At 53.9% G+C, this 24914-nt stretch overlaps 8 protein-coding genes across 8 annotated transcripts; 3 read left to right on the top strand and 5 right to left on the bottom strand.

The window, feature by feature from the left end:
- Positions 1 to 482: 482 nt before the first annotated feature.
- Positions 483 to 2462, top strand: P170DRAFT_345728 (uncharacterized protein; the record flags this gene model as incomplete). The annotated part of the gene is made up of 1 exon (XM_024843526.1): positions 483 to 2462. The coding sequence occupies one exon, from the start codon at positions 483 to 485 to the stop codon at positions 2460 to 2462; it is 1980 nt and encodes a 659-aa protein (XP_024710722.1).
- Positions 2463 to 3990: 1528 nt separating this feature from the next.
- Positions 3991 to 8361, bottom strand: P170DRAFT_452810 (putative checkpoint protein kinase (SldA)). Its single transcript, XM_024851303.1, has 3 exons — positions 7248 to 8361; positions 6724 to 7132; positions 3991 to 6557 (listed from the first exon to the last, which is right to left on the bottom strand). The coding sequence occupies exons 1-3, from the start codon at positions 8238 to 8240 to the stop codon at positions 4264 to 4266; spliced, it is 3696 nt and encodes a 1231-aa protein (XP_024710723.1). The 5' UTR covers positions 8241 to 8361; the 3' UTR covers positions 3991 to 4263.
- A 190-nt stretch (positions 8362 to 8551) lies between these two features.
- Positions 8552 to 10580, top strand: P170DRAFT_452811 (DNA-(apurinic or apyrimidinic site) lyase APN1). The gene is made up of 5 exons (XM_024851304.1): positions 8552 to 9129; positions 9187 to 9223; positions 9271 to 9390; positions 9450 to 9584; positions 9643 to 10580. Exons 1-5 carry the CDS (start codon positions 8757 to 8759, stop codon positions 10445 to 10447), a joined length of 1470 nt encoding a protein of 489 aa, XP_024710724.1. The 5' UTR covers positions 8552 to 8756; the 3' UTR covers positions 10448 to 10580.
- A 615-nt stretch (positions 10581 to 11195) lies between these two features.
- On the bottom strand, positions 11196 to 13092 carry P170DRAFT_443219 (putative nucleotide-sugar transporter; the record flags this gene model as incomplete). The annotated part of the gene is made up of 2 exons (XM_024850518.1): positions 11196 to 12542; positions 12628 to 13092. The coding sequence occupies 2 exons, from the start codon at positions 13090 to 13092 to the stop codon at positions 11196 to 11198; spliced, it is 1812 nt and encodes a 603-aa protein (XP_024710725.1).
- P170DRAFT_40161 (uncharacterized protein) lies at positions 12943 to 14064 on the bottom strand. The gene has a single exon (XM_024846379.1). The coding sequence runs from the start codon at positions 13762 to 13764 to the stop codon at positions 13198 to 13200; it is 567 nt and encodes a 188-aa protein (XP_024710726.1). The 5' UTR covers positions 13765 to 14064; the 3' UTR covers positions 12943 to 13197.
- Positions 14065 to 15217: 1153 nt separating this feature from the next.
- Positions 15218 to 17183, bottom strand: P170DRAFT_461305 (anticodon-binding domain-containing protein). Its single transcript, XM_024852024.1, has 3 exons — positions 16591 to 17183; positions 15954 to 16449; positions 15218 to 15858 (listed from the first exon to the last, which is right to left on the bottom strand). Exons 1-3 carry the CDS (start codon positions 16719 to 16721, stop codon positions 15715 to 15717), a joined length of 771 nt encoding a protein of 256 aa, XP_024710727.1. The 5' UTR covers positions 16722 to 17183; the 3' UTR covers positions 15218 to 15714.
- Positions 17184 to 17393: 210 nt separating this feature from the next.
- Positions 17394 to 19944, bottom strand: P170DRAFT_432966 (NADP(+)-dependent, decarboxylating phosphogluconate dehydrogenase). The gene is made up of 5 exons (XM_024848379.1): positions 19678 to 19944; positions 19171 to 19307; positions 18641 to 19092; positions 18138 to 18566; positions 17394 to 18060 (listed from the first exon to the last, which is right to left on the bottom strand). Exons 1-5 carry the CDS (start codon positions 19692 to 19694, stop codon positions 17620 to 17622), a joined length of 1476 nt encoding a protein of 491 aa, XP_024710728.1. The 5' UTR covers positions 19695 to 19944; the 3' UTR covers positions 17394 to 17619.
- Positions 19945 to 20928: 984 nt separating this feature from the next.
- Positions 20929 to 22211, top strand: P170DRAFT_506026 (RNP domain protein; the record flags this gene model as incomplete). Its single annotated transcript, XM_024854340.1, has 1 exon — positions 20929 to 22211. The coding sequence occupies exon 1, from the start codon at positions 21075 to 21077 to the stop codon at positions 22209 to 22211; it is 1137 nt and encodes a 378-aa protein (XP_024710729.1). The 5' UTR covers positions 20929 to 21074.
- Between the last annotated feature and the right edge of the window lie 2703 nt (positions 22212 to 24914).

Consider the following 24914-nt stretch of genomic DNA (forward strand, 5'->3'; position numbering starts at 1 on the left):
ACCACTCACACCTTGACGAGTTCATTTCCTTTTTGTCGTTGTCTTCTCTTTTCTTTTCCTTTTTGTTTTAGGAGCTTACGATTTTACGACATCCCTGTTACGCGCCCGGTTGATTCGGTCTCACCTCGATCGAAGACGCCTTGCACCCTTGACGAACCAAGAAATAACCCAAAAACAGATTCATTTGCTCTTTCGACTCGGCTTCTCCACTCACCACTCGCCTGCTCGCCGTTACGGGAATCCGGTTACGCTTTCAATTGAGGCTAGACGACAAGTGGTGCCATCGAGGAATCAATTCCGCAAAGCCTAGGATTGGACTGATTGTTACTTCGGAACCGCGCAAGAATTTCGACAAGCGAAATGTTACTGGTATAGAGGCTCTCGAATAACCTGTTACGCAACCGACTCCCTTAGATACCCTGGACGTCGCTTGCGGATTTGACCTTCTTGCTCCGGTGGCCCCCACGATCCGAACTACAACCATGGCGTTTCGACAGCAAGGTCTCTCGCGCACCCTGCCGAAGAACTTCACCTTTCCTTCGGCAAATATGGAGGAACCTAGAACCCCCGAACGCGCCTCGACCTTCCTGGACGTTCCGCCTCCCCCTCCTCGCCATTCTAGTTGTCGCTTGCGCAGGTCCCGCGTGCGCTCGGGGACCGACGTCTTTGCGCAGGCCGAGTATGATCTCAAAACCTCTTCCTCTAGCCGACCCGATATCCCGTTACCCTCTATTGAATTTCCGCCCGGCGACGCTTCAATGGCTCAGCCACCTTTGGTGATGCCCGCCAGCAATGACCGCTTTCTAGCGCCCCCGCGGGATCGTGTGGCCTTGAAAACCCCACCGGCCCAGATCCGCGCCGATCCCATCGAGCCGAATTCCGCGGAGCCATGGACCACCGACGACCCCCAGCTGTTGGGGGGAGCGATAGAACGCCCCGGCTCCGCCTGTTCGCATGCCTCGGACTCCTCGGTCTCGTCAATTGAAACGTTCGCTTCGCGGCGTTCGGTGGGCGGAAGCTGCACAAGTATGGAAAGTGACTCATACGATCCATTTTTCCACTTTGAGCTCCACCCGAAGCCGGTTGAAGAATCGCCGTTGCCGAAAAGTCAGCGCAACAAGTCGCGGGCGTTACCGAGAAAAGAACGGTGGACATTGGACATGGACAACCACCTTTGGAACACCTATCAACTATACCTTCAGAACCCGACAATTACCCCGTTTAAGATGACCCCGGGGAGCATCCCGCCATTAGGAGTGACTCATCGAGTCGCGCGCGATGCGAAGAAGACCTGGGAAAAAAGACCTCTTCTCTTCAGCAAGGATTTTATATCGACCGCGCAACAATCTCGTAGTGGGGACTCTACACCGACTCAGAAGGCGGACCCCTCGAGGCCACTCTGGCCGAAGTCGGAAGCCTCAACTAGGCGGAGATTGAAACTCCTATGCAAGAGAAAGTTCTCCATCGCCCCTCATTATCAAAGAATGATGCAATCTAAGAGCCCGACGCCTGCGCTGGACTTGTTCTCGCATCCATCTGGCGAGCCATCGCACGCCGAGGCTTCGGGAAGTAATTCGACGGCCTACGCCACCCGCGACTTGGGTGTGTCTCTCGTTTCCAGCTCAGTTCCCGGGCCCCTCGCCCAACTGGCCACGGAGACGGTTTCACCTCCAGAGACGAACAACGAGTGGTTCAATAACCCCGTCTCTCACGAACCCCCTCGCGCGACAGACCCTTTTGTCAACAAGCCCTTCAGTTTCGACGAACGGGATGTGGCGCCGCCTCGTCTTGGGTCGCCGTTCACGTATCATACGTGGGGTCCTCATAATTCGAGAAAGCGAGCCAGTCGCCACACCCCGCGAGTTAGACGCGAGACGATCCACGTTACCGGATCACGACTGCAGTCACCACCGCGCATGGATATGTTCTCTGGTATCAATCGCCGCCAGGAAAACACCGTCGAGTCGCCCCAGGAACAAGACACACGGCGTCATGTGGAAGAACTGTTCCGCCAGGGCAAGCTGAGCGATGGTGGCCAGCGTCGCGTGCGAATCAGAAACCGTGGGGCCACAACCAGCTCCGTCAGCTCCAAGGGCCTCGACCAGCTATTTTCTCCCCCGTCATCTTCATCGAGAAACGAGGAAACGTACGACATGGCGAAGCCCGTTGCCGAACCCCTGCGGAACCTGACCGGGGAAAGCATAAAACGACTCGGCTCGCCATTCAAAGTGGAGACCTTCAAACGCTCCGGGCCGATTGCCAGATTTGTGAGACACGCACCCTCACGCTCGGAGCCATTCTCCCGCGAATTGTTGTCTCAGATTCGACCGGCAACCCCGGACGCTCGGCTCATGCCTCAGGGAATGCCGAATGCACTCCCGCATGATCCCACCGAGCAAGGCATATCTGATGCAGAGCGGATCCGGAGACAAATATTGAACCTGTCCCACTCGAGACAATGATCGGAAGTGGCTCAAAAAGCAAAGAGCAGATCGGGTCTTGCATCGATAAATCTGTTTTCGACATGGTGATCGACTTCCCTTTGGATTACCTTGCTTAATGACCTGGACGAATAAACTGCATCCTTGGTTTTCAAACCAACCAGGGAACATAATGACCGAAATGGTTTTGATGACATTGATGATATACAAGAAAACGAAAAGAACAAAAATATACACGGCAAAGACAACACAACGACCTTAAGGAGGGTTTCTCTCGAAGAAATGCTTCCCCTCAAAAAACTACGAAAAAAGAACAAAAAAAATCCTTTGACGATCTTGCATTCGCAAACCTCGCCATTGTACCACTCTTCAACTACCTGGATATTGTACAACATTGTACATGTATACGCCAGTGTGGTTTGGGTATCAATCTGAGTCGACAGAATCTCGCTCTTGATTTTCCTTTTCTCTTTCTGACATTCTTCCAACTTTTACTCTCTCTTTTCTCTCTCCTCTCTTACCCAACAAGCAATATTGCGCATCGATCAGTCTTGAAACAACCTACGGAATGACGCGCAGTGACAATTTCGCCTGTGCCAGACCGGTCTGGTCGATACTGAACTATCCATGTCTTAACTGATCTCCAGTCTAGACGACATCTCTCGAATTTCTTTTCCTTTTTTCTACAAACCGAATCCTTGTCACTCTTTGAAACAAACCATCCATCATCGACAGAATATTTCCGACCCAGAGGACGAACGAATCAAAAAACTGGAAAAAAAAATAACAAAAAGTCCAGGGTCATCACTATCTTTTGAAAATTTTCTCATCTCTTTCTACTTTGAAATACTCCCAGTTGGAACCCGCTCCCTCAATACCCAGATCATCATATCGTTGTTTTGTCTTATGATGAGCCATGTTTGCGATCTTTTGTCTTTTTCAGCATGCATGATGATTGGAATGGAGAGATGCCGGTATTGAATGAAATGACTCATAGATGAAATGTTCATGATGCTGCTCAGCAACGTTTACGAAAGCGTTTCTTGTCTTTGCAGCGCTCAGTCCCAGTCTGATTTTACCTGAATGATTGTTTTTCACTTATCTCATGTCTTGCATCAGTCGGACGTTTTGATTCTTCTATTTCCTTCTTTCTCTAAACTGCCATACTGCAATTTAACTCAGATGTCAATCTTTCCCCATTGCTTTCCCCTCCATGGGAGTGTCTTTTTCTACAAGAATACACTATTAGCTTCTCAGATTTCATCCTCTGATTGGGTCAATTTTGCCTCTTAGATGAACTTTACCAGACCTAATCGGACTCGTGAACTAAATCTAACATTGATGACGTATATGATCTGATGATAGTTTAATGTCTTGCCACGGACAGAACTTGATCGTAAATTCTACCTTCGAGTTTGAATTAACTCACGCTTTCAGGGCCCACTTTATAGTGAATTGTACATTGTTTGGAGAGTCATTTACGAAAAATTGACCTGAAATTCCCAATGAAGGAATGATAGAATAGAACAAAATTTGATATGATATGGTACGAGAAGATACAGAAGAGAGATACATCAAGAAAATATACCAGCGGCAATCAATATCGCACGCAGATTTCATCGCCCAAGAAACGCCAACGCTGCAGAGGGCCCAACCAACCAAACCAAGAAAGGAAGAACGACGAGGGGGGTATTACATAGGTAGTGAGATGTGTATCGTGATGCGTCGTGAAAGACAAAAGGGGGATGAGAATGGGTATGTAATGTATGTATGTAGAAAGTCAGAGAAGAGAAAGAAGAATGAAAAGAAAATGAGAAGAAAATCAAGACTTCTCCATCCTCTTCTTCCGCTCGGAGAAGATAGCCTCTAACTTCCGGATCTGTAGACCGAGACTCTTCTTCTCGGCGTTGGCAAAGAGCCACGCCTCCATTCGCTCGCGAAGATAGCGCATAGAGTTGAGAACGGGAAGGATGGGCGAAGGCTGGGGAAGGGCGTTCTCGTCCGAGATTGGAGCATTGATGGGATCGCTGTTGGTTTCCATCTGAGTCCAGCGCTCGGAGCCAGGGTTCAGAAGGAGGTCGAAGACGTCGTTCCAGATCTCTCGCTCCCAGTATCGTTTCAGGGACTCGCGGATGCGGTAGGTTTTGGCGCCGGCCGCAGGGGCAGCACCATCGCTCTTCCGACCGAGAGTCGACTCGAGGTATTTTCCGAAGAGCATGACGTGAACGGTACCGGCGACGCCGTACAGATCGATTTGGTGAGTCCAGGGCCGCCCCTCGCGGATCTCGTTGCATTCATGCTTGCCGGTCTCCCATTCTGCGATGAACTGGACGGAGGACTGGAAGGCGCGCATGTCGATTCCACGGCCGAAGTCGATAAGAGAAAGGCCCTTGTTCCGCCAGCCGTACAAGCCGCGAGGAGAGTAGTGCGCTTCGCGGGGATCAGAGTAGTCTTCGCCGTCGCCAAAATCAATAAGGGAGGCAGATGGCGCGGTCGGTTTATCCTCGAGTCGGACCAGACAATTGTCGGCCTTGATATCTCCATGCAGAATGCCACAGGCGTGAAGGGACTCGACGGTTCGGAACAGTTCCACCGTGAAGAACATGGCAAGCGCCTCGTCGAGACCGCCATCGGCGGTGGTGTTGGCTGTGAGTGGCTCGTTGCGAACGAGGTTGACAAGATCCAGCAAGGTTCCTTGACAGCGGTAATCTTCAACCAGTATACTCTCGCCCTTGAAGACATGAAGCTCATGGGCACGGATGATACTTTCAGCAGCTCGCGACAGCTCGGGTTTCTGGTTCAAGCGATCGTGTGCACACCGAATCATGTAGAACTCCCAAGGGTTTGGGGGCCCGACTTCCAATTTGATGGCCTCGAAGCCATAGCGAGACGCATTTCGCTTGGTCGATTTGCCACCGTTTGTGAGATGCGAATCCCCGGTATCCTCGTCCATTTGTTCGCTCTCCGAATCAGAAGACAGGTTGTCGATGCTTTCAGCAAAGTAGACCGGGGCATAGGCGCCGGCACCAAGTTCTCGCCTGATGAGGTAGCTTCTGTCTGCCTCGGGAAGGTCGAGAATTGGCACATCGAATGATGCTTCATCGCCGCTCCTAGGGCGCTTTACATGGGTCTTCATGAACTTTTGAATATCAGAAGCATAGTGTGTCTCCATATCAGGGAAGTGATGGAACCCGGCAAAGGAAGCAGAAACGGGGTTCAAAGAATGGTTGAGAATAATGTCACGAATGTTCTTGTTGGTGGGGTTGCACTTGACATCTGGGATGATCGGAGACTGCTGGCTTTTGTCGCTCAATCGAAAGGAAAGCTTGAGTCCGGATTGCGTCTTTTTGAGAGCCGTTGGACTCAAGGTCGCGTCTTCAGGCAGATTCTCGAGGTAGGGTGTCTCGGCGACGAGGGGAGTAGCCAGGAGATCGATCTGGGGCATGTGAGGTGTCTTGTCGACGGGGTGCGTGGGCTTCGACGGGGTCTTCGCATTGTAAAGGTGTGCTCTGGCCGCTGTCATCGAGGCAAACGAATGCTCGGTCTGCTCCACAATGGGCGTCATGAAGGGCAGGCGATTCTGGGCCATGATCGCAGGATCTCGATACGGTCCGTAGGGAGGGTTGTAGTCGTCAGGCATTTGGGGAACAAATCGCCCATCGCTGGTCTCGTCATCAGAGTATACTTCACCCTCTCCTTGTTCCTCATATGCCGCTGGTGAATTGATCGAAGTGGCAGTCTTCGAATCGACAGGGTCCAAGTCGTGAATATCCTTCGTAGGAGAGAACTGGGTCCATTCACCATCCACTACGCTCTCAGCTCTTGTATTGTCATCGAAGCCATCGCCGTCGCCGTCGAAAGATCTATGGAACGTGTCGTCGCCAAAATCGCTCGAAGCAGCAGAGATTCTTCCAGTCACTGTGCTTTCACCGGCACTCGTATAGTCGTCGTCCTCGAAATCGCTGCTTTCGGCTACTTCGGTCTCTGCCTTGAGCGGCTGATTGAAAATGCTGTAGATCTCATCTGTGGCGGCACGAGTGTGCATAGTCATGGTTGGTTCATGTGTGCTCTTTCGTCGGATTTTACCCCCAGTAGGTGAGTCAAACTTCATTTTGACTGTGCGCTAGTTAGAAGTGAATACAAAGGGTGCTTCAGAGTGCGTGCCTCTTTTCATAGGCAGCCACAAAGGGATACACCCGGGAACAAGGCATTTTGCTTTGATGATGAAACAAAGAACAAAGGCAGGGACAGGGGAGGGGAGAGTCGTGCCATTGTTACTCACCGGTTTGTGTTTCTCCTCGAACCTCGCGAAGTTTCAATTTCCGCGACTTGCTAGACTTGCCATCGTCGGCAGCCTGTGGCTGAGAAGACTCTGGATCCTTGACAGTCAATTTACGGTTAAACTCTTCAGGCAGCTCCCTCTCTTGATCAATCATGTTCTCGTTGCCGGATATCTGCTTCAGGGGTTCTTTGTGCGAGCGCCAGTCCTTATCCAACCAACCCCGTTTCATGGCTCTCAGCTCTTCAAAGCTGACCTCGACACTGGCGTTCGAGTAGTCGGGGTAAACGGCATCCAGATTGACAAAGACACGCTCCCGTCTTCCTGTACGTGGGTTTATAGCCTCCCTTACACGGTGCTCTGGAATATGCTTCGGTTGCACGGGTTCTTTGTTTTGTAAACTCGAGTTTGACTGAATACATAAAATCGTAACCAAAAACAGGTTCATGTCACCAATTAGTCCTGTGATCGTAAATATAAGGAATTCAGAAAAAGGGACAGCAGGTGGAATGCCCGTGTGAACTTACCTCATCCCTGAAAATCGCCATCTTCTGCGCTGGCGCTGCCTTCTTTCCAGCCTTGAGGGTCTCTCCAGCCCACGGCTTCGCCTCTACCTTATTCTCCTTCCGTCGATCACCCAATGACCCAATACTCTCCCACCCCTTGGTCGGCGCGGACACTGCGGGCTGACTTGCCGACGAGTCTGTATCGGAAAAGATCGCCATCTTCTGTTTGCCGGACTTCGACTTCGTGGGGCCCGCGGCGGCGGGGGATGGTTGCTGTGCTTGCGGATCGCTCGCCGCTGGCGCGGCCACAGAGAACGGATCCACCTTGGCAGCCAAAGCCGGGCGCACCGCCGGCAGTGCAGGGGAGGAAGGGCCGTCGTCGTGAGATTTCTGCTCGTGGCGTTGTTGGAACTCGCCATATTTCCGGACCAGGCGTTCGACGGGTCGCGCCTCTCGGTCGACACCCAGCCTGTACACTTCGTCGGCCTGGGTCCATCTGCCCGCGCCCTCCAGCCAAGCCGCAAATTCCTCATAGAACAGCGCCAGGCCTTCTCCGATGTGGTGACGCGCCAAGAAAGCAAAGGTTTCGCGCGGCGAGTCCGAGAAAAGTCGAATGTAGTGGAGCCATAGGCGCAAGTAGCGAGGGTCATTCTTGTAGTGATTCGAAGACAGGAAAGATTTAACGGCGCGCTCCAGTAACGGCAGCAGGCCGGATTCGGGGGTTGCTTGGGCGGTCGGATAGGCGTTCAGTGCCCATTTCACGTAGCGATCGTAGATGTCCAGCGGGTCGTCCGACTCCCCGATCGTTTCCAGCTCTGCTTCGTATTCCTGTCGGATGGCGTCGTTCAATGTCCGCGTGTCATTTGGTGACGGCGCTGCCAGTTTGTTGTCGGTCTCGCGCGGCGAGAAGATGCGAGCCAGCTCTCTGGCAGATCGGCCACCCGGTAGCGATTGGATGTTTTCCTTCTGGTTCTCGATGATATCGAAGTCGATGAGGTCGTCGTTGGCCGCCATGGCGGCGACAAATGGGGGCTGAGTGAGTCCAAACAAATCAAACGGGCTGTGGTGGTTAGTAGTCGTCGAGGGCTGTTGGCGTCGAGGCTGAAACAGGCGAATTAGTCGGGCGTCGAGGTCGAGGGGGAGGATTGACAAAGTGGAGATGGTTTTTCGACAAGTTTATCGATAAACACGGAAGGCGCGTTGCCCCGGCGATGCGTCACGTGGGGTCTAGGCCCGATCGGGATGTCCAGTGACGTTCCGCTTCTACAATTCTATATCGACGAGCATCGAAGTCTCTGCACGAAGTCTCTGCATGAACTGGCTGGGCGCAACTTCATCTTGAAATCGCCAGAGAATATACTACCACTTCATCTTCTCCCCGCTGCCTTGAACGGACAAGGAACTATATCTGACGCGGAGCACCGAAGCTCCAACTGAACCATCTCTCATTGGACAACTACTAGTTGAACAGCTGGACCTTGTTTTCTACTTCAAGTCCTCCACATCAACGTATCAAATAACAATAGTCCTATGCCTCCCCGCGGAACCCGCAAGGCATCTGGCGGAGCGCCACGCTCAGCTGAACCGACCAGTCCAGCAAGCAAGCGCAAAACAAATGGCACTGCAGAGATAGACTCTTCGCCCCGGAGATCAAAGCGCGTCAAGTCAACGGACGAACTCAAGGCTATTTCCGTCAACGGAACCGTCAAGGAAGAGGTCGGCGAGGAGACCAAGGACGCAGTAGACGTTGTTGCTGACGAGGTGGACGAAAAGCCCGCCGTGACTGAAAAAGGCCCCAAGAAGAGAAAAACGAAACAGGAGAAGGAAGCCGAAATGCTGCCTTTGCGAGCCAGAACCCCGGGCCTGCGCATGTTTGTCGGGGCGCATGTTAGTGCCGCTAAAGGTATGCCTCCGTTCCGTGGCTTATAGTTAGGGCAAGGTCTGACCAAGCGCATCGCAGGCGTGTTTAACTCCATCACCAACAGTACGCATATTGGGTAAGAATGATCCCATATGCCAATGACCTTACCACTGATAAACACAGTGGCAACGCGTTTGCGCTTTTCTTAAAGTCCCAGAGAAAATGGGACAATCCTCCGCTGCAGGATGACCACCGAGACCAGTTCCGCAAGATGTGCGCCGAGCACAAGTACGACGCGGCCCAGTAAGTCAATCCATCACTCTACACCTCTATACACTCACCAGCTAACCCCTACTCACCAGACACATCCTCCCTCACGGCTCATACCTCGTCAACCTCGCCCAGGAAGACAAAGCCAAAGCCAAGCAAGCATACGACTCATTCCTCGACGACCTCCGTCGCTGCGAAGCCCTTGGCATCAAACTCTACAACTTCCAGTACAACCCCCTTCCCTCCCCATCCCTAATCCCGTCCCAACTAACCAAAACCCCCCAGCCCGGGCAGCGCCAACCAAACCCCCCACGCCTCCGCTCTCACCCGCCTCGCCAAAGCCCTCACCAACGCCCTAACCGCCACCACCACCGTCATCCCGGTCCTCGAAACAATGTGCGGCCACGGGTCCACCATCGGCGGCCAACTGAGCGAATTCCGGGACCTACTCGCCCTGATCCCACCAGAGCACCACCCCCGAATCGGCATCTGCATCGACACATGCCACAGCTTCGCCGCGGGCTACGACCTGACGTCACGGGCGGGATTCCAATCCTTCCTGGCGGAATTCGAATCGCAAATCGGGCTGCAGCATCTGCGGGCGTTGCATCTCAACGACTCCAAGGCGCCGAGGGGCAGTCGGCGCGATCTGCACGCGAACATCGGCACGGGGTTCCTGGGTCTCCGGGCGTTCCACAACGTGATGAACGAGCCGCGGTTCGAGAATCTGCCGATGATTCTAGAGACGCCGATCGATCGGCCGGATCCCAAGGCGGGCAAGGGTAAGAAGCCCAGCACGGTGGCGGACCCGAGGGTGTGGGCGGATGAGATCGCGTTGCTGGAGTCGTTGATTGGGATGGATGTCGAGGGCGAGGAGTTCAAGGGTCTAGAGAGGAAGCTGGCGGAGGAGGGGCGCGAAATGCGCGAGAAGCAGCAGGAGCAGTATGATCGGAAGGTGGAGACGGAGAAGAAGAAGCAGGCGAAGGGGGGACAGCGGTCGTTGATGGATATGATGGGTGGGAAGAAGAAGAAGGGAAAGAAAGAGGACGAGAGCGAGGATGAAGGCTGTCAGAGTCATTCTGAGGATTAAGTCATCAGGTCGGTGTGATGTGCATGAGGCGGATCTATCTACTACAGATCCTTACGCAAGGTGTTGATAAGAAGTATCATTTATTGATCCAAGGGGTACGCGTTCGGTCCCCTTACAGATTGGCAGAACTCGCATGTTACTTTAATCTATACGTTGCATATGCAGATTATGACGTTGATTTACCGATGATCTCAAACGAAAACTCATGTAGGACGGGGAGTTGGCTCCCTGGGCAATTCTCATGCATGCATGCTGCAAATATCAAGGGAATATACATCGTCGCTATAAATCAACAGTGTATTCTGAGGTAAATGATGGCAAACTGTAATCCAAATGGGTATTTCGTATGTAAGACCTTCAAACAACTATAATCCGGGCCAGACGCTGAAAGATGCAACACCGCCATCTGTCTTGAGATAGTGCAGATGGCAAACCAGGATATTGCTCCGTTAAATCTTTCTATATGAGACTTCGGTCCATATGTGCGGGGCTTCTTATGCGCTTCATGCATATCCTCCTCAGAAGCATCGAGGGCAATTTTTGAGATATAGGAAAAAATGGGTAGGGCACAATGGCCGTACTATAACAAACCCCGAAGACACCCTGCTCTTCATTCTTCCTAGAATTGGAATGAACAGGGGGGAGGGGAGGCAATCAAGCATCAAGAGAGGCCAGATACCCGAAGTGAACCATGCCAGTGGTTCTAGAAAGGGGAGAGAAGTATGAGAAAAAGCGGTAGTAATCCCGCCTAGTGCCTTTCCTCATCGGAGGCTCGATCCGGAGAAGCCTGCAAGTGCCGCCCGGGGAATTCGGAGTCCGCGGAGAAGATCACAGGAGGTGCAGACCGCAGGGGCGACGGTCCCGACACTCGCGGAGAGAACGGCCGATCGCCAGCGCTGAGGTTCGTCGTGTTAATGCTGAGTCCGTGCATGTTGTTGGAGCCGCTGGCTCGGACGCGGAAGGACCGCCGATCGCTGCCCGCCAGATCATCTGCGGGCGTGATGTTCACGTTATCATCGACATGCAGAGTCGGTGAAGAATGAAGCATGCTGGTTTCCGGGTCGGCGGCCTCGTGGTAGCGGTGTTCCCTCGAAGGGACCAGGCGTTCGGTTTCCGGATCCGAATCCGGGCTGCGTTCCCACGAAGGGCTTCGAGCTTCGGCTCGCATCTTGGAGATCTTCATGTAGTTGTAGGTCCCGATGCTGGCAATCGTAATGACCAGACCCGAGATATTGATGAGGGTGAGCTTGTCGTGGAAGACCACTCCGGCCGCACTGATCGTGATCACTTCCTTGAAGATGCCGCAGATGCTCAAGGTGACCACGGACGAGCGCTTCAGAAGGGCAAACTCCGAAGCAATCATGCAGAACGCTAGCATACCGGGGAAGATCAGCAGAAGCATGCCCACCATGGGTCCGTGGACATCGGCGAGAGCCACGAAACCGGTCACGATGTTGGTCGGGCCCTCCACCGTCAAGGCAATGAGGATCAGGGAGATAAACATGATGGGGGTCAGGAAAAAGAGGGTCGAGAAAGGGTTGGCGGTGGCCGGATGCCGCAACAGAAGAATCTGGGTGAGGCCCCATCGGAAGCCCGAGAAGAAGGCCGACGCGATGACCAGAAGGAAGCCGACCATATTGAATGCCGTCTCTCCGGCGACCATCATCACCACACCCACGGTCATCGTCGCGATGATCACGATCAACTTCACGGACGGCGTCTCGAGGCGGAACAGGAAGGCGAAGATGAGCACGAAAGCCAGGGCGGAGGATTTGCACATGGTGAGGAAGGTGAGGGAGATGAATTTCAACGACATATTGCCCAATCCAATATCAAGGGAGGTCGCCGTGCCGCAGGGAACCAGGCGAGTGAGATAGAAGAGCTTGGTAAACAGCGGAGGTTTCGACTCGGCGTCCTCAGGCTGCCCGATGGGGGAGTTGGACGGCGACTGCGCAGGGGTGGCCTGCGGACGCAGCGACGGAATCAAGTATAGGAGGAGGGAGGACAGGGTGAACTGGACGAGCATATGCAAGCTGGTGGTGAACAACGGGAAGGGAAACACGACTTCATCTTCGGAAAACATCCATTTATTGTACTGTGCCAACCATCCCAGTTAGTCCACTATCAAAACCACCATATTTCCTATCGAACCCGAGCAGGAGAGAGGGGGAGAAACTCACGATCGAGATCGCCAGCGAAAAGAAATACCACAGCAGGATCAAGCCGGCGTTGACCAGCAGCTTCTTGGTCACGTCGTTATCCCCAAAGGCGGCCGTGAAGAGATTGTGATGGGAGGCCTTGACGTCGGCGATACGAGCATCCAATTGTCGGCGCTGCTTTCTTCTGCGGCGGCGCTGGCGTTTCTGCTTGGCCGTGAGGCCGGTCTCCTCGTCGTCGTGCAGGTCGTCGTCGGAGCTGATGAAATCCATCTCGACGCTCTCAGCAATGGACGAAAGGTCGGAGGCATCGAGGTCCTCGGGGCCGCCAGGCTTCAGGTCCTCCCGCTTATTATAACTGGGAGCATCGGCGGTGGGGGTTCGGGAATGCTCATCCCTTTGGTCGGTCGCGGGCGGCTGTGACGGGCCTCCAGCGCCCGTCAGCACGGAGCTCCGCCGTCGATGGTGATTTCCCGACGGGGGGGCCATCCTGGGTGGAACGTGGAATGGGGGGGTTGCGGACGAAGGGGAGATCAAAGAAAGGGTCCCAAAGGTAATGGAAAATGGAAGTGGAAATTGGAAGGGGAGATGGGACTAGAAGGAAAGGGACTCCATCAGTTGAGCGGGAGCATGGATGGGAATGGTTAAATCGCCGTCGCCCGGCAGAGGTGAATCCAGACGCAGTCGAGGGGGGCGAAAGGCCGAAAGGAGCGAAGACAACCGGTGTGATGTCAAAGGACGTGGAATGGAGAGGCGAGCGGACAAATCAAAGGACACAGGAAAGTCGAGAAGGAAAGGAAAGGCAAGAATCCAGGACGAAAGGAGCAGGAATGGAGCCCGGGGAGGGGAGACGGTCATGCAAGGGCGACCGATAGACGCCGCATGAGCTGGAATTCCCGTGCGGACGATGCAATCAAGTGGAAGGAAGAGAACTAAGGAGCGGAAGATGGCCCAGAGAGAGGAAGAGAAGGAGAAGGAGAAAGAGAAAGCCAGGAAGAGGAGACCAAGACTAAGACTAGAAGACCCTGATGTGTGCCTGAGAAAATAATCAAATAATGAACAATCCCAATTATGAACGCTCGGGCTGCCATCCTTGGGACTCTTGGGACCACAACCACGTCCTGCTAGGAATACGAGACCCTCTCCATCTCCATCATCCATTCTCTCATCCACAAATCATCGTCCGCACGCAGGCAGAAGCTTTCCCACGTCGCTCGGAACTAGACCTTCGAGCTCGATAGTCTGGAATCCATCTCGTCAGGATCGGCCGCGGCGGGGAGCGAAAATCACCGAATTTTTCGATTACTGCCGATGCGAGCTAGGTACCTCGCTGGCGCCCCCTTCCGGACGATCCGGGGTCGATGCTGGTTGATTGATTCCCTCTGGACTCTGCCGTCCCTTGGGTCGGCCTTTCTTTGTTGCTCTTTTTCCCTCTTGATCTGGACCTCCCCTCTCGGCGTCATCGACTTCTCTCTCGAGGGTCCCTAATCCCATGATTCCATCTTCCCTCGAGTCGGGTTAGTCCTCCGATCACTAGCCCCGACCAACCGAAACGCCCCCATCGACGGTGGTTCCAAAAACCAGGGGCTGAGCCGTTTCCCTGAGCCTTACGGAGCAACGCCGCCATCAGAGTCTTTTTCCCTTCCCACACCGACTTCTTGGCGAGTGGATCGCAGCGCATAGCATGACTCCTCCGTCGAGTCCGCCCGGATGATGGCCCTGCCGGTGCCGTACCTGCAGCCCTGGGTTGCTCAGTTGACCGTCATACGTCTGATGCAGCATCGAATCGAAAGGGACTCCGTAGTAAGGAGTAGACACGTCGTGTCTTTCCCCTCATCGTCTGACTCTTTAGTCTTTCCTCCCGTAGTTTTAATTTTTTTTCCCCCCTCTCGTATCGCGGTAGGGGTCTGATCTTCGACCTCGGCAAGCCCCGAAGTAGCGGTATAGATCGGTGCAGAGGGAAAGGCCCTGACAACGGCCCCCGCGCATATGAGGTATAACATAATATGATATTCGGAGGAATATCCGGGCTAATAGTTCTGGTCAATAATATGATAGTCCAGAGAGGTAATAATAATAGTGATGGAACCATGAAGTCATGCGGTTGGGACTGCACGCAGGGGACGGGGGCAATAACTATGACATGATCGAAATTGAGATTGGGCACTAGACGACGGCACTATACTCCGTACTATACCCTGGACATTATTATTGCCTCCTCTTCACGCGACCAACACCCCGGCAGCGTTAGTCGGTCGCACACAAGCCACACCCTCAGGACGAACGGGGGTTTGTTGCCTGGTCGAGGCGCAGGGTGACATCTGTCACACATGGCGCCCCCGCCTGAGTCCTACGCAGGACATCGTGGAGTAAGAACTACCTGCGATAGAGTAGGCACCGGAGTTAATCATGGACACAGCCACCGTCGAAAAAGAAGGTGATTGGAGTGCTCGGCTCACAGGATCAGCCCCGGAAAGTCTCGAAGCTGCTCTGCATGTGTGACTCTCGCGTGGTGGCATGTTTCGAGCGAGTCAGGTCGAAGTACGAAGGCCAGGGACCTGGGGGGGAAATCCTACTCTGTAGAAAAAAAAAAAAAAGACCGACGATCGTAGTTCTTCGGGGAAAATCGAACAGACAAGTTTTCATTCCAACCCATCCATAACTGCTCATATCGTGCCTTGCGCCCCGGGATGAGGTGGAATAATTATACAGTGAGAGACCCATGTATCCAGCATACCGCCAACTCCTGCATCATGCCTTGTCGCTTGAATTTCCCAGTCAAAACACAGAACTAGAGAAAAAGTAATGAATAAGTCAAAGAGATGACGTCCCCGGCTAAGATCATGCTTGCATCTATCACATCACCCCGCTTACATTATATTGCGTGCTACTGCCTTGTGGTTTTAGTCTTACCCTCCCCCCCTTTTTTTTAGCTCTAGCCGCATCGAGATTGTTTCAATATAGTTGATACCAAAGCCAAGGAAGGCGTCTTTTTCGATCCCTCCTCCTTTCTCCTAGTCTGGCGCTAATCGATGGTTTTCACCCCACCCGACAAGAGCCGTTGCGCGGTTCGTGCGGCGGAGAGATTTGGGAAAGGAGAAAAATCGCTGTTCAACCGCCCTTTCTTTGTCCAGCAGCCCCGGGCCCTGAGGCCGGGTTGGGATTGTTGGCGGTGGAGTTTCGTGAGAACGTGTTGGTGGTACCAATCGTGGCGCTGGCAGTCCGCAGTTCGATCTTCTTGCGTTCCATCTCAAGCTGTGCGAACCGGATCATTAGTCCTCGTTTACTCTTTGAACCGTGGTTTTCTAAACTGAACAGAGAGCAAGGGGAATTGGGGGTTCGTGACGTACCACCTTGCGCACTCGAGCAAGAGCGGCCGTATCACCCGCCACCAGCGGTCGACAGTCATCGACGCGGTATGGAGGAGCAATGGCAACGGCATCCGCTACAATGATACTAGGGCCGTCCCACCGGGCCGGCATTGTGCGACTGAACGCATCGAAAAGGTCCTGGGCTTCGCGTGTGACGCCCTTACCCCGGCGCGCCTCGTTCTCTTGTAACTTGCCGACGGCAGCGGCTTCTCGAGCCTTCAGAGCACGGATATCAAGCGCATGAACCGAGGGTACGGCGTCGGAGAAAGACGGTCCGTCGGGGGAGGTGGACGACGGAGCGAGGGAAAGAAGCTGGAAGGACTGTATCCGCGACACCGGGATGACGTGGTAATCGCCGCTCTGCGTTTGCTTACCATCGGCGGTGTTGATGGCAACCAGGTTGGTAATAGGACAAGCCGTGAAGAGGGTTCCTTCGAGGGTAGAGACGGTAGGTGCGGCGGTGCTGATGCGAACACTTTGGGTGGGCACGGAAGAGAGTTAGCATTCCCGGATGGCGAGCAGCTTCCCCGCAGACAATGAGACTCGAAGCTTCGTGATATAGAGTAGAAGATGTCTCACAGCACTGCAGAAGGTGAAAGAAGTAAGGGCAGCTTACCGTGCGCCAATTGCACCGCTCAATGCGACCTCCAAAGGTACCATGGCTCCAGCCATTCCCTGACCCGCAGCACCGGAGGTTCCTTGTGACGACGCTCTCGCTCCTACGTTGTGTCGCTTGTTGTCTGCCATAGAATTACCTCTCGGAGGAGAGGAATTCCCGATGTCTCCGTGCGGACCAAGCAAGATGAGGCCTGGCTTCCACGTGAGCAGTCGCTCGAGAAGGCTGTGAGGGGGGCGTTCAACGGAGGACACTAGATGATGCTAGATGCCTGGCGTGAGCAAGCAAAGAAGCCCCAGTATGTCTGACGAAGCCAATCCGTCACTCCGGGTATGGAATTATGCGAGCCGCAAGCTTCGCCCGAGCCGCTATCGTTTGGAATAGAGATGGGAGGTTTGAGTCCGGTCAAGCAAAGTGGGACGTAGCGGGAACCGGAGCAGCTAAAGGAGTGACGGAAATGACAACCCAAAAAGACAACCCAAACGAGAGCGAAAAAGGGAAATGAAATGCCGTCAAATCAAAAACAGCCAAGCCGATGCGAAAGACTCTACTCGGGCCGCTGGCATGGATCTGGAGGTGAAAGGGGTGGCGATGGTCCGACTGAGGATGCCAGCGAGAGACAGAGCGACGGAGGTGCGGGCACTCCCGGTCGGGTTTAGCGCCAAACACCCTGACCGCCTGAGTTTCCAGGTGTCTACGGAGGTTGCCTCCGGTCTCCCTACGTAGTTGCTGTCTGTGCCTTGTTCACCGTGCTGATTCTACACTTCAATCTAGGGAAATCAACCCCTTACTTAGCCCGCCAATTGAACAACTAAAACACATTCATTTCATACGTTTCAGCATAAGCAAAAAGGTAAACCCATCATCTAAATACATTGGGATTATCCCATATCCTTTTGACATTTGTTTGGTTCCGTCATCATTCTATGTGCTCGAGAGAGCTCAATTCCACTCTCCCGATCCTCGGCGTGTACCGTCATCGTTTAGGGCGAGGCTCCACGTCCAGCGCATTGCATCGTTTTTGCTTATTTAAGCCACGTAGGTCGAGGCGGACACGTCACCGCCACGGCCGGTCCAGTTAACGTGGATGTCCTTACCCTCGGGGTAGTTCTCGTTGGCGTGCTCGGGCTTGATGCGGAAGGTGTGGGCACCGAAGTAGTCACGCTGAGCCTGCAGCAGGTTGGCGGGGAGGTCCCGGGTGCGGTAGCCGTCGTAGAAGGAGAGGGCGGTGCTGAAGGCAGGGTTGGGGATACCCCAGAGAGCGGCCTTGCTGACAACGTTTCTCCAGCCGGACTGGGCCTTGTTGATGGCAGCCTTGAAGAAGTCGTCGAAGAGCAGGTTCTCAAGGTCGGGGTTGGTGCGGTAGGCGTTGGTGATGTCCTTCAGGAAGACGGAGCGGATGATGCAACCACCACGCCACATGAGGGCGATGGAGGGCTTGTTGAGCTTCCAGCCATACTCTCTGGCGGCCTATATCACGGAGAATTGTGAGTTACTGATAGTCCACGCGGGGGGGAGTTCTGGGAGAACGACGGGACAACGCTTACCTCCTGGATGAGCATGAAGCCCTGGGCGTAGGAGATGATCTTAGAGGCATACAGGGCCTGCTCCAGGTCGTCGATGAAAGCCTGCTTGTCACCGGTGAACTCGGGGGTAGGGCCGCTGAGAAGGCTGCTGGCGCGGATACGCTCGTCCTTGAGGGCACTCAGGCAACGAGAGAACACGGCCTCACCGATGAGGGTGACGGGCATGCCCAGGTCAAGGGCGTTGATGGCGGTCCACTTGCCGGTACCCTTCTGGCCAGCCTTGTCGAGGATCTTCTCAACGAGGGGAACACCGTCGTTGTCGTTGTACTTGAGGACGTCACGGGTGATCTCGATCAGGAAAGAGTCCAGAACACCGGTGTTCCACTTCTCGAAGACGGAAGCGATCTCGTTGGCAGACAAGCCGAGACCACGCTTGAGGAGGTCATAGGCCTAAGTGGGTGACCAGGCGTCAGCTTCCGCGGCTCTGTGTTTCTGGGAAGGTTGATAATTGACAGATTGCTTACCTCGCAGATCAGCTGCATGTCACCGTACTCAATACCGTTGTGGACCATCTTGACGAAGTGGCCGGCACCCTCGTCACCGACCCAGTCGCAGCAAGCCTCGCCGTCGCTCTTGGCGGAGATGCTCTGGAAGATGTCCTTGATGTGAGGCCAGGCGGCCTCGTTACCACCGGGCATGAGGGAGGGGCCGTAGCGGGCACCCTCCTCACCACCGGAGACACCGCTGCCGACGAAGCTGATGCCCTTCTCGGCGAGAGCCCGGGTACGGCGGTTGCTGTCGGGGAAGTGGGAGTTACCACCGTCGATGATGATATCACCCTTCTCAAGGAAGGGCAGGAGAGAGTCGATGAACTGGTCGACGGGCTTGCCGGCCATGACAAGGAGCATGATGCGGCGGGGGCGCTTGAGCTTGGAGCAGAACTCCTCAACGGAGTGGGCACCAACGATGGGCTTGCCTGGATGACGGTTTAGCTGACTTTACTCCCGGAAAACAGTAGATCTCGGCGATCCAGGATGGGTGGGTCAAATCTCACCCTTGGCCTCGTTGTCAAGGAAGCGGTCAACCTTGGAGGTCGTGCGGTTGTAAGCGCAGACGGTGAAACCGTGATCAGCAGCGTTGAGGATCAGGTTCTGGCCCATAACGGCCAGACCGATGAGGCCGAAATCAGCACTAGGCAAAGGACGCGCCGGTGCGCCGACATTGATGCCGGCCAAGCGGGCGCTAAAGTCAGTTGCCAGATTCTTCCGTCAATAGCTGGGGTGGAGAAGCCAAATATGATAAGGTGGAGGGGGGCAGATGGAGGGGAAAATCATGCGAAGCTGAAATCAGTCCCGTCGACCGCAGGTGAGGGATTAAATTCCAGGCGACGCTGTGCTGCGAGTCGTGCCATAATTCCAATGTGGCGACTCGAATGAGATACACCGAGTGCTACGGAGCATGCATAACCCGGCAGCAATGGAATGAAGGACGAGGGAGTGCATTGTCATGATGAGGGGGTAGAAAGAGCGCAGCGAGGGGAACGTTGACGAGGAACACTTACACAGCCTGGTCAGCCATGATGAAGAGTGGGGAGACTGGTTGGAGAGATGGGAAGGATGAATACAGCAGAAGATAGCTGCCCCAGGAGGAGATAAGATGGAAGAGAGATGGAGAGGAGAAGAAGAGAAGAGGAGAGGAGAAAGAAGGAGGAGAGAAGGGGAAGAAAAAAGAAGTTCGCCGATGTCAGAGACGGCTTACGGAGCAACCTTCCGTCATGAACAGCGTGGGAGGGGCTTTCAGGGAGCAGAGTCGTCCGGGTCCGGTGAGGCCGCGGGCGTGGGAGTTTGGAAAGGGAGTGACTACAGATTTAATTACTTTCTGCTCGTTGCGGCTGCGGTGGTCGGGGACCCTGCGCGTGCTCGCAGTGGCATGCTCCTTTCCCATCAATTCTGCTTCTCTACACATTGAGTCCATTGAGGCCTCCCCGACGTCGACCTTTGCGGCGTAATTACTTTGCGGAGAGATGCTGAACATCATCAGTTCTCGGAGACAACGGAGAGCAAAAAGCTGTGACGCTGACGATGGCGGGGCACATGGAGGGGCAGTGGGAGGAACTCGGCCTCTAGTCGCCCTAGTAGCCTTAGTTCGTCCCAAGCAGAACCGGGAAATTTGGGTGCTTCGGTGAGGCAGATTCGGCTCGAAAACTGGCTTGGTTGCTCTCCACCACGGGCATCATTGCTCAGCCCGGCCTCCCTCCGGAGTTTTGTCGCATTGGGAGTCCGGATGCTGATGGACGAGCTGCGACGGACGTCCTGACGGCCTCGCAGACGGAGAAATGATGGTCGAGGAAGTCCGGAGTTCCTGCAGCAAAACAGTTTCTCTGCGTCGGCAACTGCTCGTCCCAATGCGGTTTAGAGTGGGGGTGCCCGGATTACGTCATTCTCTTTTGTTGGGGGTTGCGGTCCCGTGATCCGGAGTAACCTGCTCCTTCGAGGGATGCTGAGTCACATGGCTCGGGCGCGGCCTGGCGGTCAGGATTATCGTTGTTCCGTCGCAGGTCCGGCAGTTTGCTCCGGATGCACTGCACGGTGGCCCAGGACTGCCAAAGGCGTCTTTTTTCGGTCGGCCTGGCCGTTCATCTTTGCCTCCCTCTGGAACCATCTCAACTGCCCACGCGCAAGATCTTCTCACTGGCCCCTGACCGGATTTTGCAGAATCCGTCCGATCTCCCCCACATTCGTCCCTTCTCAACCCTCGAGTTGAGCAGAAAAACCGCATCGACAGCCGCTCAAAGAACGTTCCTTCGCCGTTCGTTCTTCTTCGCGACCCGGACCCTTTTTCAGGCGTGACGTCTGGCGTGTGACTGCTGCGTCAGTCAAGCCCTGAAGGTACGTGTCCGTTGCTAATCTGCACACGGCGCATCACATATCCTTCGTCTCTACGAGCATTCCGTTCATCATGTCCTTTCCGCCCCCTCCAGGTCTAAACCAAACTCCGTCGTCGCTCCCTCCGCGACCACCACCGCCTGCCAGTACCGCGTCGTCTGCATCCCGCCAACCCGCATATTCGGCGGCTCCGTCGTATGCGTCGTCAGGTACCAGCAGTGGATATGGCGGAAACGGGCCCCGGCCAGGATACAATGCCTTCACCGCATTCCAACCTCGCACCGTAGCCTCGAGCCAGTCCTACCGAACCAATAGTCCCGCCGTGTCCGCTCCGCCAGCTGCGTCGGCCGGATACTCCACCCCGACTACCACGACCGGCTACGGCAGCTACTATTCTCAGCCCCAGCAAACCTACCAGGGAGGGCCATCGTACTACGGGTCCGCCCAGTACAATGAGAATTCGTATGGCCCGTCCGTGCCACACATTCAGAACCCCTTTGCTCCGGGAGGTGAACATGGCCCGCGAGGGAAGAACTTCGGGCGCAACGAGTCCGGTTTAGATCCAGAAATGGAAGCGCAGATCGCCCAGTGGCAGAGCGCCTACGCGAACAAGGACGAAGCCTCCTCCATGGGTAAGATCCCCGGCCGCCCGGATAGGAATCCCGCTATGCCCGGAGCCCCCTCCGGTGCGAATACCCCCTCTGGCAGCACACCCACCGCCGCGACTCCGGTGCCCATGCCCGGCCATTCCGAGCAAAACCCCAAGACTGTCGCCCGTTCCGGCGGCGGTCAAAACTGGACCGATTCGACCTTGCTGGAATGGGATCCGGCGCATTTCCGCCTGTTCGTCGGAAACCTCGCGGGCGAGGTTACGGATGATTCCTTGCTGAAGGCATTTGCCAAATATACGTCGGTCCAGAAAGCGCGAGTGATCCGCGATAAACGCACTCAGAAGAGCAAAGGATACGGATTTGTCAGTTTCAGCGACGGCGACGACTATTTCCGGGCCGCCCGAGAGATGCAGGGCAAGTATATCGGATCGCATCCGGTCTTGCTGCGCCGAGCCACTACCGAAGTCCGCCCGGTCTCCAACTCGAAGAACGGCAAGAAGAACGGCGGCTCGGGCGGTGGCCACGCCGGCGGCAAAGTCAAGCACGACGGAGTCAAGAAGCCGGGTAAAACGAAGGGTGGACTGAAGATTCTGGGATGAGCGAGGTGGAACTCTCTTATGGTTGTTTATAAAATCGGTGCCGATACTCTATCTTAATGACACGAATGTACTATACACGTTTGCTCGGTGTATGTTCTCGTTCCATCTTTATTTCGTACCGTATATATATCCATATATTCTGTAAGACATGGTATAGTTTCATCAACCCAATGAGAACAAGCAAAGCGAATATATGCAATCCCAAGCAAAACGTATAGGAAAATACCAATCAATATGATACACTCGCACCCAAATAATCGAATCAACCAATATAAACACTCATAGTAAAACGCCATATACGGGGTCAGGGTTCTTCACTTTTCACGCAACATCAACAGTAAATCATGCGTAATGCATAAAACATAAGACATAAGACAGACATTAGACCAAGAAGAGAGATATCATGAATGGAACGAAGCACAAGCGAGAAACAGAATGAGATGGAGCCATGCGATCTTGTCACAATGCAAGTATCAGATCGCTGGTGGTGATAACCAGACAAGGCATGCTCGGGAGTCTGGAAATTTAATCGAGAAGGTGAGAATAGCGCGATTGAAAGATGCGCGCTATGGAGATCGTGATGTTCAGGATAAAGGAGGTAGAGAGTCGGAATCGTCGAAGTTGAGCATTCCCAATCCCCATGCCCTCGAGGGGATGAAAACCGGAGCCCAAAGACAGATATAAGGATAGATCGTGAAGCGTAACGTCGTAGATCGTAGGAGTGGCATGAATGGACGTATGCAGGTAGATAGAACGTAGGTAAATTCGTCGTAGCTCCGTAAAGATAAAAAAGCACCAGAAAAAAGAACGATGTTCGAGCCCAAACCGCAGCTCAAGCAAGAAAGTTTCTCAGGTCTCACGGCCGGGAAGCCCAAGCCATGCCATTGGAAGGCAAGGGAGCTGAAGCTGAAGCTGGACAAGCGCAACCATGACGATGGCGATCACGCTTCCTCGCCACTTTCCTCGTCGACGGCCCGTTTCTTGGAGAATAACGAGACGTGGTTCTGCATGGCGTAGATACCGAAACCAGCGGCGGCGAGGACCAAGAAGAGAATGATAATGATGACGGCGATGGCGATGTTTCTCTTCATTTTGGAGGTGCTGGTATGATACCGATGCCGGTATCCTGACCAGGGAAGTGGGATCGAGTCTAGACAGGCACCGCAGGAGCAGAGACGAAGGCAAGGAGAGTCTATCTGGACACGAATCGACTTCAATCCAGAAACTGGAATGGCGGCAAACGAATGAAGGGATAAGAAATAGGAAGCCGCAAGATTCGTTCGAGAAAGGTCGTTTCGGATGGTAGGTAAGACAAGGAGCTCGATAGTATAGAAAACCCACTCTATACCAACACAGTAGGGATCAGGGTTAAACGATTGTCTATCCTGGAATGCGATTCCAGAGACAATTCAAGGGATATCAATATCGACCAGAAGGTGAGAACGAGAGAATGTACGGGAGCCACCCGCTATAAGGGAGACGGCCCAACGTGGCCCAGCCATGTTGATTTCTGCTGGTGGCTGGGATCGAGAGCTGTGAGACGGGATGCCGGCGGGGCCGTTCTCGTGGTCGGTGATTGGGTCGCGGGTACTTAAGCTGTCGCCCTAACTAGGCGTAGTATCAGGTACCGGGTACTTTGCTTATCCCCAGCCTCTGCATTTTGGAAACCCAGGGATTGCCAGATCTCAACGAGTGTAAGAAAGCCGCTACATAGAACCATTATATGAGCCCTATTTCGAAGGTGATAATAAGAAATACTCCAAGAGGATACGTCACTATTATTCTCCGACGGCCAGGTCACTTATCTCAGTGAGTGTATACTTCAAAGAGCGCGATGATGCTGAGCAGGTATTACAGTTGAACGGTGTCTCAGATAGACATAGAGAAACAGCTAACCTTCAAGTGCATAAACACTGGGGGCAAGTGAAAGGATAGACAAAACCAACAAGAAAGAAAGAAAGAAAGAAAGAAAAGAAAAGAAAAGAATAGAAAAGGGGAAAAAAAAACAATAGCTGGAGTGAAGTGCATCCCCCATCCAGGGATCGAACGTACAACCTTCGCTTCAGGAAAAAAACCGGTCATTTCACAGAACGATTTGTTTTTGTTTATCCGGTCACTCGTTCCTTTCCATTGAGCCACTTGACCGCTGGGTCAACCAGCAAAGAGCAGACAACATCTTATAACCCTCGAAAGCCCTCAAAACATGAAACAATATGCTCTGCAAATGGAGCCCTATGCAAATGTGATGTGATGATAGAAACTTGGCGACAGGCATTTGCCATGTTATTTGCATCGATACTTACCTCATCAATGATGAAATACCAATATGCGCCTTCCGGGTGCCAAGACACCAATGAATGGTCTCTGACTACCGCACAGAATCCTGCCATGTTTGTACATTCCTACATCCATCAACAGTCGAAGAGGGCCAATAGTACAGCACCATCCCTGAGGTGGCCACAGAACTTAACAGGGGTTCGGATCGGAGCAGCAGCGAAAGACCGAAGACAAAGTCAACGATGGTCACGAACTGTCCATCTGTACATCTGATTTGTCGGCCCGTCATGGGATGAGCGGACGATGACTTCATCACCACCGCATCCGGATCCTCAAGGTCTCGACCAGCGACATTCCATCCATTCGATCCTTCCTGTCGGATGTTCGGTCCCTGCGCCATCCGGACTTTAGGCTTTAATCGGCGTT

This window comes from Aspergillus steynii (assembly GCF_002849105.1).
Source record: "Aspergillus steynii IBT 23096 chromosome Unknown P170scaffold_1, whole genome shotgun sequence".
Classification (NCBI taxonomy): domain Eukaryota; kingdom Fungi; phylum Ascomycota; class Eurotiomycetes; order Eurotiales; family Aspergillaceae; genus Aspergillus; species Aspergillus steynii.

Excerpts from the sequence above, each read along its gene's own strand:
- P170DRAFT_452810 (XM_024851303.1), bottom strand. The coding sequence starts at position 8,240 with ATGGCGGCCAACGACGACCTCATCGACTTCGATATCATCGAGAACCAG. Across the intron at positions 7,133-7,247 it reads TGGCGATTTTCAGGGATGAG|TCAAACTCGAGTTTACAAAA; the intron begins GTAAGTTCACAC and ends TTATGTATTCAG. Across the intron at positions 6,558-6,723 it reads TCGAGGAGAAACACAAACCG|TCAAAATGAAGTTTGACTCA; the intron begins GTGAGTAACAAT and ends ACTAGCGCACAG.
- P170DRAFT_452811 (XM_024851304.1), top strand. The coding sequence starts at position 8,757 with ATGCCTCCCCGCGGAACCCGCAAGGCATCTGGCGGAGCGCCACGCTCA. Across the intron at positions 9,130-9,186 it reads GCATGTTAGTGCCGCTAAAG|GCGTGTTTAACTCCATCACC; the intron begins GTATGCCTCCGT and ends AGCGCATCGCAG. Across the intron at positions 9,391-9,449 it reads CACAAGTACGACGCGGCCCA|ACACATCCTCCCTCACGGCT; the intron begins GTAAGTCAATCC and ends CCTACTCACCAG.
- P170DRAFT_432966 (XM_024848379.1), bottom strand. Across the intron at positions 18,567-18,640 it reads ACATGCAGCTGATCTGCGAG|GCCTATGACCTCCTCAAGCG; the intron begins GTAAGCAATCTG and ends TCACCCACTTAG. Across the intron at positions 18,061-18,137 it reads GCTTCATGCTCATCCAGGAG|GCCGCCAGAGAGTATGGCTG; the intron begins GTAAGCGTTGTC and ends TCCGTGATATAG.
- P170DRAFT_40161 (XM_024846379.1), bottom strand. The coding sequence starts at position 13,764 with ATGGATGATGGAGATGGAGAGGGTCTCGTATTCCTAGCAGGACGTGGT.
- P170DRAFT_461305 (XM_024852024.1), bottom strand. The coding sequence starts at position 16,721 with ATGGCAGACAACAAGCGACACAACGTAGGAGCGAGAGCGTCGTCACAA. Across the intron at positions 16,450-16,590 it reads AGCGGTGCAATTGGCGCACG|TGTTCGCATCAGCACCGCCG; the intron begins GTAAGCTGCCCT and ends GCCCACCCAAAG. Across the intron at positions 15,859-15,953 it reads TTGCTCGAGTGCGCAAGGTG|CTTGAGATGGAACGCAAGAA; the intron begins GTACGTCACGAA and ends CGGTTCGCACAG.